At 44.7% G+C, this 12,421-nt stretch overlaps 1 protein-coding gene across 6 annotated transcripts in view; it reads right to left on the bottom strand.

The window, feature by feature from the left end:
* ptpn13 (protein tyrosine phosphatase non-receptor type 13) overlaps positions 1-12,421 on the bottom strand; it is a 358,778-nt gene that overhangs the window by 5,428 nt on the left and 340,929 nt on the right. For all 6 annotated transcript variants that reach the window (XM_085963776.1, XM_085963803.1, XM_085963794.1 and 3 more), the window contains 3 exons: positions 11,683-11,773; positions 9,679-10,016; positions 8,521-8,736 (listed from right to left, as the gene is read on the bottom strand). In XM_085963776.1, coding sequence (XP_085819902.1) covers positions 8,521-8,736; positions 9,679-10,016; positions 11,683-11,773 — 645 coding nt within the window. The remainder of the gene's footprint in view (positions 1-8,520; positions 8,737-9,678; positions 10,017-11,682; positions 11,774-12,421) is intronic.

Raw genomic sequence — 12,421 nt, 5'->3', positions numbered from 1 at the left:
TGAATGTGAGCACCAGTGCACCACCTGCACACCATCTGGATCGCCACCTCCCTTTTGAAGTAGCCATCGCCAGATGAAAAAGCCCTGGAACCAGTTCTAATCAAAACATGCTGTACAGTTCCACATACACTAAAAAAAACACATTTTCAGCAGGTGTAGTACCCCAAATTAAATACAGAAAACCTATCCTGTGCTTTTTTTTAAAAAAAAAGTTATGTTTCCATTTTTCTTCCCTCCAGAAGACTCCACTGCTTGCTGGGGTACAGTATTGCAGGCCCTAACAGTCCACAGGCACTCATACACAGGGCCAAGCTCCATACATAAGCCTAGACAGTGAATATCAACAGACACTTTATGGGCCTCACAGCCAAGCCTGAGCATCTTCTCACTCGATATCCACATCTGTGTAGTCACAGGAAAGTGGTTGGGAGCTGAACCCTGCCTTAAATTTTCACTTCCCTAGCTCAGGGGCACCAAGGCCAATTATGGTGTTCTACTGCTGCCATAGTTTAGATCAGTTAATACACCACAGTCCAGGAATTGAACCTGGGCCATCCTGGTTTGTATAGTTAATTGGCACAGTGGGTGGTGCATTATATCGATTAAACACAAACATACACATAGAAGATTCCAGATTTAGCTGAAGGTGAAAATATTCTACATTATACATGTCCTGCATGACAGGATGAGCTAATGGCTTTAATTTATATCAATAATTTTAAGACAAATAGCTAACAGGAATTTTCCCAGCAAATTTCATACCATCTGCCATGTGCAAATCTGTTGGATGACTTCCTTCAGATTTCATTTTAGTCATCTCCCATAAGAGCATAAGAAGTAGGAGCAGGAGTAGGCCATACGGCCCCTCGGGCCTGCTCCGCCATTCAATAGGATCATGGCTGATCTGAATCTAGACTCACGTCCACTTCCCTGCCCTCTCCCCGCAACCCCTAATTCCCTTATCTGCTAGGAAACTGTCTATCTCCATTTTAAATTTATATAATGTTGCAGCTTCCACAGCTCTCTGGGGTAGCAAATTCCATAGATTTACTACCCTCTGAGTGAAGAAGTTTCTCCTCATCTCAGTTTTGAAAGGGCAGCCCCTTATTCTTAGATTATGCCCCCTAGTTCTAGTCTCACCCATCAGTGGAAACATCCTCACCGCATCCACCCGATCAAGCCCCCTCACAATCTTATATGTTTCGATAAGATCGCCTCTCATTCTTCTGAACTCCAATGAGTAGAGTCCCAACCTACTCAACCTTTCCTCATACGTCAACCCCCTCATCTCCGGAATCAACCGAGTGAACCTTCTCTGAACCGCCTCGAGAGCAAGTATATCTTTTCTTAAATATGGAAACCAAAACTGCACGCAGTATTTCAGGTGTGGCCTCACCAATACCCTGTATAACTGCAGCAAGACTTCCCTGTTTTTATACTCCATCCCCCTCGCAATAAAAGCCAAGATTCCATTGGCCTTCCTGATCACCTGCTGCACCTGCATACTAACTTTTTGTGTTTCATGCACCAGGACCCCCAGATCCCTTTGTACTGTAGCACTTTGCAGTTTCTCTCCATTTAGATAATAACTTGCTCTTTGATTTTTTCTGCCAAAGTGCATAACCTCACACTTTCCAACATTATATTGCATCTGCCAAATCTCTGCCCACTCACTTAGCCTGTCTATGTCCTTTTGCATTAGAGAATGTTACAATTTTTTGAAAGTAAAGGTATTACTATGGGCCAAGTATTTGTAATTGATGCCTCTGTTTTTGGTGAGCTGTTCTGTATATAGCCATGGGAGAGGCAAAAAAGAAGGGATATCTTACCCTCAATTACTAAAGATTAGATCCTCAAGTAATTTTAACAAACGCATCGGACAAAGCCTCAAATTCCTAAACCATAGATGACTTGGATTTATTTCTTGGGTGTCTGAACACATTGGCCCGGAATTTGCAGTGGGTAATAACGTCAAAATGTCAGCGTTCACCATCATTACCCCTCTGAAACTGACCGCAACTTCAGGATTTAGCACATGTGCATCTAAACGCGGAAAACCTGAAGTTGTGATCAGTCATTCACTGCTCCGCACTGTGGACTCCCCCGCCCCATTGCTGAGGGTTTCAGCAGCAGGTGAGCTGAGGCAGGGGTGGAGTCGAGTGATGAAAGGATTGATTAGCAATCTTGTTGTGCGAGGCCCCTTGGGGAGGAGCGATCATAATATGAGAGAATTCTTCATTAAAATGGAGAGTGAAGTAGTTGACTCAGAGACTAGGGTCCTGAATTTAAATAAAGGAAACTACGATGGTATCAGGCGCGAGTTGGCTAGGATGGATTGGGGAAAGTTACTTAAAGGGTTGATGGTGGATAGGCAATGGCAAATATTTAAAGATCGCGTGGATGAACTACAGAATTTGTTCATCCCTGTCTGGCATAAAAATAAAACAAAAAAGGTGGCACAACCGTGGCTAACAAAGGAAATTAGGGATAGCATAAGATCCAAGGAGAGGACATATAAATTGGCCAGAAAAAGCAGCAAACCTGAGGACTGGGAGCAGTTTAGGAATCAGCAAAGGAGGACAAAAGGATTAATTAAGAGGGGGAAAATAGAGTATGAGAGTAAGCTTGCAGGGAACATAAAAACTGACTTTAAAGGCTTCTCTAGATATGTGAAGAGAAAAAGATTGGTGAAGTCAAGCGTAGATCCCTTGCAGTTAGAATCAGGGGAATTTATAATGGGGAACAAAGAAATGGCTGACCAATTAAATACATACTCTGGTTCTGTCTTCACAAAGGAGGACACAAATAACCTCCCAGAGATGTCGGGGAACATAGGGTCTAATGAGAGGGAGGAACTGAATGAAATCAGTATTTGTAGGGCAATGGTGTTAGGGAAATTGACGGGATTGAAGACCGATAATTCCCCAGGGCCTGATAATCTACATCCTAGGGTACTTAAGGAAGTGACCCTAGAAGTAGTAGATGCATTGCTGGTCATCTTCCAAAATTCTATAGACTCTGGCACAGTTCCCATGGATTGGAGGGTAGCTAATGTAACCCCACTATTCCCCATCGGTAGTGGGGAAAATGCTAGAGTCCATTATAAAAGATGTAATAGCAGAGCACTTGGAAAACAATGACAGGATTGGACAAAGTCAACATGGACTTACAAAAGGTAAATGGTGCTTGACTAATCTACTGGAATTTTTTGAGGATGTAACTGGTAGAATAGATAAGGGAGAACCAGTGGATGTGGTGTATTTCGACTTTCAGAAGGCTTTCGATAAGGTCCCGCATAAGAGATTAGTGTGAAAAGTTAAAGCACATGGGATTGGGAGTAAGGTACTGACTTGGATAGGGAACTGGTTGGCAGACAGGAAGCAGAGTTGGAATAAACGGGTCTTTTTCCGAGTGGCAGGCAGTGACTAGGACCCCAGTTATTCACAAGATATTTTAATAATCTAGACGAGGGAACTAGATGTAATATCTCCAAGTTTGCAGACGACACAAAGCTGGGTGGGTGTGTGTGCTGTGAGGAGGATACCGAGAAACTCCAGTATGATTTGGACAGGTTGGGTGATTGGGCAGATGCAAATAATGTGGATAAATGCGAGGTTATCCACTTTGGTGGCAAAAACAGGAAGGCAGATTATTATCTGAACGGCAATAGATTGGGAGAAGGGGAAGTGCAACGAGACCTGGGTGTCCTTGTGCACCAGTCGCTGAAGGTAAGCATGCAGGTGCAGCAGGCGGTTAAGAAGGCAAATGGTACGTTGGCCTTCATAGCGAGAGGATTCGAGTACAGGAGCAAGGATGTCTTGCTGCAGTTGTACAGGGCCTTGGTGAGACCACACCTTGAGTATTGTGTGCAGTTTTGGTCGCCTTATCTGAGGAAGGATGTTCTTGCCATGGAGGGAGTGCAGCGAAGATTCACCAGACTGATACCTGGGATGGCAGGAATGACATATGAGGAGAGATTGGATCGATTGGCCTTATAAAATTCTAACAGGACTAGACAGACTAGATGCAGGAAGGATGTTCCCGATGGCGGGGGAGTCCAGAACCAGGGGTCGTAGTCTAAGGATAAGGGGTAAGCCATTTAGGACAAAGATGAGGAATTTCTTCACCCAGAGAATGGTGAACCTGTGGAATTCTCTACCACAAAAGGCAGTTGAGGCCAATTCATTAAATATATTCAAGAAGGAGTTGGATATATTTCTTAAGGCTAAAGGGATCAAGGGATATGGGGAGAAAGCAGGGACAGTGTACTGAATTTGGATGATCAGCCATGATCTCATTAAATGGCGGAGCAGGCTCGAGGGGCCGAATGGCCTACTCTTGCTCCTATGTTTCTATGTTCCAGAGATGGGAATAGGCGGTCTCAGTGATGGTGCGAATATGTGGTCAGAAGCTCATCGCGGGGTCAAATATGACACCAAGGTTGCCAACAGTCTGGTTCAGCCTCAGACAGTTGCCAGGGAGAGGGATGGAGTTTGTGGCGATCTATCAAGTACGCCAGCTTGTTAGTGATGATTGAATTTCTAATGACAATTTTTTCCATACTTATTGTATTAAAAATACATTGGTTTTCGTGAAATTGGACTCCTTTGGTTATTACACAGTACCCAAACTCAGTACCTCCAAATCCCACTGCCCCCACCAAGGTTTGTATAGCATGGGGAGCACTCTTCATTTCTCACCATTGACAGGTGCCTGAGCCACTAGTATTGCATCTAGGATGCTCGCAGTTGCAGCAATGTTGACATAAATGGCCCAAACCTGGGGTGGCTTGACCCCTCCCCCTCCCAACCAAGTCCAGCTGCCCAATTTCAATTCAATTTTTTCATTTCAATTTCAATTTTATTGGTCACATAACTAAATACAAGAAGTGTAATCTAGTCAGTGAAATGCTTTTTTCTTGACGAGCCGAGAGCACCAAGCAACAAGAACACTTAGCTGCCTGGTACGCACGGAGCTCGCAAGGACGGCAGCCATCTTCATCGGCGCCATCACAAAAAAAACACATACCGACATATACACGTATACATACTTCAAATATAAATAAAGCAGACATAAAATAAATAAAAGACATAAAAAAGACAGCACATAAAATGAACAAGCAATAATGTAAAAAAAGTAATTTCTACATTAATTACATTGATATTTCTACCCAGACTTCTAGAATAATCTCTGGTTACAGGGTGGCCGCACTGGGAGAGCATCGTGAGGAACTCACAACTTATAATTAAATAAATTTAATTAATGAATTAATAAATTAATAAAATTAAATAAATAAAGTGCCCCCTCAGTCTTTCTTGATGTTTCCATCTGAGTCTCTCTCGATGTTTCCTCTGTCTTTCTCGATGTTTCCTCTCAGTTTTTCTCGATGTTTCCCCTCGGTTTCTTCCACACACCTGGCCTGCACATTAACCCTGGCTGTCCAACTTGGCATCCTGGTAACCGGGTTCCGCTCCAGCTCTCATCCTTCAAACTGTCTCTCCAGCTCTCGTCCTTCAAACCGTCTCTCCAGCTCTCGTCCTTCAAACCGTCTCTCCAGCTCTCGTCCTTCAAACCGTCTCTCCAGCTCTCGTCCTTCAAACCGTCTCTCCAGCTCTCGTCCTTCAAACCGTCTCTCCAGCTCTCGTCCTTCAAACCGTCTCTCCAGCTCTCGTCCTTCAAACCGTCTCTCCAGCTCTCGTCCTTCAAACTGTCTCTCCAGCTCTGCTCCTTCAAACTGTCACTCCAGCTCTCGACCTTCAAACTGTCTCTCCAGCTCTCGACCTTCAAACCGTCTCTCCAGCTCTCGACCTTCAAACCGTCTCTCCAGCTCTCGACCTTCAAACTGTCTCTCCAGCTCTGCTCCTTCAAACTGTCTCTCCAGCTCTGCTCCTTCAAACTGTCACTCCAGCTCTCGACCTTCAAACCGTCTCTCCAGCTGTCGACCTTCAAACTGTCACTCCAGCTCTCGACCTTCAAACTGTCTCTCCAGCTCTCGACCTTCAAACTGTCTCTCCAGCTCTCGACCTTCAAACTGTCTCTCCAGCTCTCGTCCTTCAAACCGTCTCTCCAGCTCTCGTCCTTCAAACCGTCTCTCCAGCTCTCGTCCTTCAAACCGTCTCTCCAGCTCTCGTCCTTCAAACCGTCTCTCCAGCTCTCGTCCTTCAAACCGTCTCTCCAGCTCTCGTCCTTCAAACCGTCTCTCCAGCTCTCGTCCTTCAAACCGTCTCTCCAGCTCTCGTCCTTCAAACCGTCTCTCCAGCTCTCGTCCTTCAAACTGTCTCTCTAGCTCTGCTCCTTCAAACTGTCACTCCAGCTCTCGACCTTCAAACTGTCTCTCCAGCTCTCGACCTTCAAACCGTCTCTCCAGCTCTCGACCTTCAAACCGTCTCTCCAGCTCTCGACCTTCAAACTGTCTCTCCAGCTCTGCTCCTTCAAACTGTCTCTCCAGCTCTGCTCCTTCAAACTGTCACTCCAGCTCTCGACCTTCAAACCGTCTCTCCAGCTGTCGACCTTCAAACTGTCACTCCAGCTCTCGACCTTCAAACTGTCTCTCCAGCTCTCGACCTTCAAACTGTCACTCCAGCTCTCGACCTTCAAACTGTCCTCTCCAGCTCTCGACCTTCAAACTGTCTCTCCAGCTCTCGACCTTCAAACTGTCTCTCCAGCTCTGCTCCTTCAAACTGTCTCTCCAGCTCTGCTCCTTCAAACCGTCTCTCCAGCTCTCGACCTTCAAACTGTCTCTCCAGCTCTGCTCCTTCAAACTGTCTCTCCAGCTCTGCTCCTTCAAACTGTCACTCCAGCTCTCGACCTTCAAACCGTCTCTCCAGCTGTCGACCTTCAAACTGTCACTCCAGCTCTCGACCTTCAAACTGTCTCTCCAGCTCTCGACCTTCAAACTGTCACTCCAGCTCTCGACCTTCAAACTGTCCTCTCCAGCTCTCGACCTTCAAACTGTCTCTCCAGCTCTCGACCTTCAAACTGTCACTCCAGCTCTCGACCTTCAAACTGTCCTCTCCAGCTCTCGACCTTCAAACTGTCTCTCCAGCTCTCGACCTTCAAACTGTCCTCTCCAGCTCTCGACCTTCAAACTGTCCTCTCCAGCTCTTGACCTTCAAACTGTCCTCTCCAGCTCTCGACCTTCAAACTGTCCTCTCCAGCTCTCGACCTTCAAACTGTCTCTCCAGCTCTCGACCTTCAAACTGTCACTCCAGCTCTTGACCTTCAAACTGTCTCTCCAGCTCTCGACCTTCAAACTGTCTCTCCAGCTCTCGACCTTCAAACTAGTCGCTTTCTTATGAAAAGGGCCATTTAATTTCTTTTATATTCTGGGAACCCAATCTTTGCGGGTCCAATCTATGACCACAGCTTGAAGCCGCAGGTGGCCCCTATATCCACTCCTTGGTTGGTCAGCACGCATTGTCCCACCAGGTGTACCTGCTCTGACCATACTTTGTGGCCTAATAACGGCTTGGAGTTTGTGAACTGTCGGAGCCCCTACACCCTCTTACGATGAGATGGCGTTGTAAAGGCTGGACGGAATTGCCACCTCCACAGTGCCATTCTTTGGCACTAAGCTGGGAACTAGAGTATCAGGGGCCTAGACTATTTCCCAGCCATTCTAGTATATTCTTCCCAAAATTATGGTGGGATTACACTGCAAAAGAAGGTGGATTTTCAGCTGCACAATATATGGATGAGAGGGTTCAGACACTTTTAGTAGTGATTTTTTAAATCAATGTGAACCCCATGGTATTCAACTTGATTTTGGCCCTAACTTTCCCTTCTATTAGTACATTATTACAATCTCACTGGACACCAATCCAAAATTCCACTACCAATACTTCCCAGTTTGGATGCAGATTGCAGAGATCAATTGTGTCTAATTATTTAATAGTCCCATTGCTGTAATTTTTTACTTCTCCTAGTATCTAATTTTTTTTGCATATTACATACTTTTGCATAATGTGCACCTGAGTTTAAGGGTTATTTTTCCAATGTAACATGGTTTGTTATATGCAAAATGATAGTGTAACATGGCTTTTGTACCAAGATACCAAAGCACATGATTTTGAGTGCAGATTATTTTTGCTGGGAAAGAATAGAAAGAAGTCCTTACATTTATATAGCACCTTTCACATTCTCAGGGAATCGCGAAGTGCCAGTGAATAGCTTTTGAACTGTAGTTTCATAGGCAAGCATGGCAGCCAATGTGCACACAGCCAGGTCCCACAAACAGCAATGAGATACATGATCAATTCATCTGTTTTAGGAGGTACTGATTCAGAGATAAATGTTAGCCAGGGCACTGCTCTTCCTTGAATAGTGCCATGGGATCTTTTATGTCCACATGAACAGGCAGTGGGCCCTTAGTTTACTGTCTCATTTGAAAGTTTACACCTCCAACAATGCAGCACTCCCTCGGTAATGCACTGATGTCCCAGCCTAGATTATGTGCTCAAGTCCCTGGAGAGGGGAGTTAAGAGGATTTCATATAAATCTCTATTTTGAAGAAATACTTACATCAAGTCCTTGGCTGATGAATGCCAACACTGCATCTAGACAAATAAGGGTCCCAGAACGACCAATCCCTGCGCTACAGTGGGCGATTATGGGGCCAGAACGTTTGATGTGTCTCATGTAGCTGAGAAAGGCAACTAACTGTTCTGGTTGTTCTGGAGTCCCATGGTCTGGCCAGGCAGTAAAGTTTAGATGGGTTACTTGTCGTGACTCACCGCTCTGTACAAACAAAGGAATGGTTTTGGTAACAGAACTTAAACCACAAAACAACACCCGCCATGAAACATTAAATAAATACTCAAATGGAGACATGAGGGCTGATTTTCCTATGGGCCCTGAACCTGAGTGTGTTCCACTTGCAATGATCTGAACCCACCTTTGTGGATTCAGGTAATTTAAAAGGCCTGGCACTCCCCTGGAGGAGGCCCGTCCCTGGCAGTGCCAAATGTCCAGAATTAGGGGAGGAAAGACAGCTGTTGGGACCTACTGGCTGCAGTCCTAAAACAGCAGTTAGAAGAACTCCAGTACTGATCCTTGACCTGATGTGCCCTTATACAAACAAAATAACAGATTTACCTTGAGGCCTATTTCTTCTGGGAGCGCTTCAAAATGGACATCTCAGACAATATTGTATGAAATTGAGGCAGAAGGGTCAGGAACACCTCCTCCCACCTCATTTGAATGACTGACCTTAGCCTGCGCCTTTTGCAGCCGGCACTAGAGGCACAAGAATGACTCACTCGGCAGCTGGCCCCTCCCCTAATGATCTAGCCAAGACTGTTGTTGTGTATGTAACCTGTTCCACCTTAAGAGAGCTTAAGCCTGTTCCACCTTAAGAGATGTACTACTTTCTCAGGCTGCTGTAGACGTAATACCGGGGGTGAACACACCGGTATATAAGCACTGTGCAGTAATCTTGTATTCAGTGTAGTCCCTACCTCCAACCAGTAAAGACCTGTTTTATTGTTACTGATTAAGTCTGAGTATTAATTACTTGAACAACTCACAGACTTAACAACTGTGACATCAACATGTAAGCTATTACACATGAATACATGTTCTAGCATTGTGGCATAATGTGCGTTGGCAGAGAAACTGATGGTACTATAAGCATTATTGTAAAGAAACAATCACAATTTAGCTCATGTATTTTGCACATACCTGCAAGTCATTCATATCGATTTTCCGAATAATAAAGTCTTCCAGTGGCTGACAATTCTGAAGGATTATCTTAATCCTGTTGTTTACTATTATTGATTTCCCCTGAAGTTCTGGCCAGTATCTTTGACATTTGACTTTTCCTCCTTCGACCTCCAGGGTCATCATAGCAATGACATTAGACTCCTGTTCCCAAACCATTTGCCAAAAGTCTGCCAGTGTGTGAGGTAGAGGTCCTTGACATGCAATGTATGTACAGTCTTTCTTATCCACTGGGATTTTTATAAAGCTGGCATTAATGTAGCCATGATCTTTTCCAAGAGGAACACGTGTGCCATCATCTACAATTAATAAATATATAATTAATTGTATGTCTACATTAATTTCCATGCCTTAATATTTCTATGAATACTCAACTGGAAGTATATTACATGAAAAAATTATAGAAACATAATGGCGTCCTTGTTTTGCAAAGTGGTATAAAAAGGGTGTAAGTTATAAATTAAATACTGAATTCCAACAGTTTCCTTCTACATGGCAATTAAATAAATTTCCTACTCTTTAAAAGTATTGCTTTTGTGAATAGCAGATGCGGGGGGCGGGGGAGGAAGGGGACAGGCGAGATGCTGTGACCCGAGGCTGAGCTACAAAAACTTTCTTTTCTCAGAAGTATAGCAAGTATGTAAGCAACAGTCAGCAGTTGGCCCATTAAGTGTGTTCCCTCCAGAGACCCACTTTGTCCAATGTAATCATCTGATGACAAGTGAACTACCATTGGGATTAAAAGTTTTGAAAGCTCATCCTAACTCAGACATAATCTTGTAATACCCCAGAATGTGAATCATTACAATGCACACTATTCATCCATTTGTGTTAGAGATGACATTTCTATGGTTCTAGCAGCACAGAAACAATCATGCTCCAGTGTGTCAGGAAGATAGTGACTCCCAATTAGGAGATCTACAGTTGCCCACCGTTCATGTTTTGAATCAATGATGCAGTGCATTATCCTTACACCACATTCTCTGCTATCTAAATCTGTTATTACAAATACAAACAAAAAGATTGGAGAAATTATCTTTGTTTATTTTTGTTCTCTACCATTTCCTATAAATTTCTTCCAGATTTTGAATATTTCTAATAAATTAAAATCAATACAATTTGCTTTTTGTTTTTTGGGTTATCAACTTTTTGGGGCTGTGTTGCCAATTTTTGTGCCCGTTAGTCAACTTTTCTGAGCTTTGAAGGTTGGAGATCGAATACCTTTGATGTGTTTTAAATGATAGTTATATGCAAGACCATTGTGGGAATATTCAATTAATATAAATAAAGTGAAATTGCCTCTAGTAGAAACCCTGGGATAAAAATTGCGTAGTGCCCCGCTAACTTCGCCGCCCCGGAAAAATTAGCGCCCCCGCGCCAGAAATTGAGTGGTTGCGCCCCAAGGGGGAAGCGGGGCGCTACTGGAAGCGCCCTGCATCCCTCTTGGGGCACCGCAGTATTGCAGGCCTTCCTCCCCTTCTTAAAGGGGAGGGGCCTTGTGCAGCACGACCCGGGGCCCAGCTGGGCCCCCGGGGATCGGGAGTGCAGGCAAAAGAGCCCGGCACTCAAGAGAAGTGACGGGCTCTTGGAGCGCAGCCAGCATTCCGCCGGGGGGGGGGGGGGGGTCGTTTCAGGAGGTCTGGGACGGGCGCGCAGGCAGGTGCTGGCAGGCGGCCAGCAACAAAATGGCCGCTCCGCACCTCGCCTTTAAATTGCGCCTCCCCGGCCACAGGTACGCCCCCCTGACCCCGTTGGACATAGCGTCCGGCGGAAAGTCTGGGGGCACTCCCGAAGATCGCAGCTGGGGCGTGAGCGGGGTGCTGCGCACGCTAATGATGTCATCGCCAGCGCCGCAGGGCGCTACCAGTTAGAGCCACCACTAACCTCCCGCTGAATAAGGCGCTAACGGGAGGCACAACCAACTGAATTTCCCCCCGTCCTCCCCCCCCGTGTCTTAGTACTTACATGGCAGTATATTTTTATATCGGTTCTTCCTCCGGTTGTCTTTTGTTTGTCCAATCAAACAGTCATCCAAAGGTTTCAGATCTTGCAGATGCTATTAAAACATGTACATTATAAATCTAGAAGAATTTGGCTCTTGTAAATCAAGATATTATGCAATATTTTGTATAAGTGATGAAATAAAATGTCAAACTGGCAAAGTAGCATTTAAGTGGGTACTGTAGTGCAATGGTTATGTTACTGAACTAGTAATCCAGAGGCCTGGGCTAATAATCCAGAGAACTCAAATTCAAAACTCACCATGGCAGTTTGAGACTCCGAATTCAGTTTTTTTAAAATCTGGAAGTCAAAAAAAGCTGTTACCGGTAAAAGTAACCATAATGCCAGTTAGGGAAGGAACCAGTCATCCTTACCTGGTCTGGCCTATATGTGGCTCCAGTCTCTTGTAAATGTGGTTGACTCTTAACTGCCCTCTGAAGGGGCCTAGCAAGCCACTCAGCGGTATCAAAAACCGCACAAGGTGGCTCACTGCCACTACCACCTTCTCAAGGGCAATAAATGCTGGCCTTGCCAGCAATGCCCACATCCTGAGAATGAATTTTTAAAATAATTACGCTTTTCTCTTAAGAAAGAAGATCGACAACTACAACAAAAATGTTTGTGGTGCAGTTGAAAGATTAATTTGGAAATATGATTATTACAATTATAATTTAACTGAATTACTCTGAACAAAATGCAAATA

Source organism: Somniosus microcephalus, chromosome 2 (genome assembly GCF_052327205.1).
Source record: "Somniosus microcephalus isolate GS21.2 chromosome 2, FLI_Smic_1.0, whole genome shotgun sequence".
NCBI classification, from domain to species: domain Eukaryota; kingdom Metazoa; phylum Chordata; class Chondrichthyes; order Squaliformes; family Somniosidae; genus Somniosus; species Somniosus microcephalus.
The sequence above is the reverse complement of the archived record's forward strand: the minus strand, read 5'-3'. Positions and strand labels throughout refer to the sequence as shown.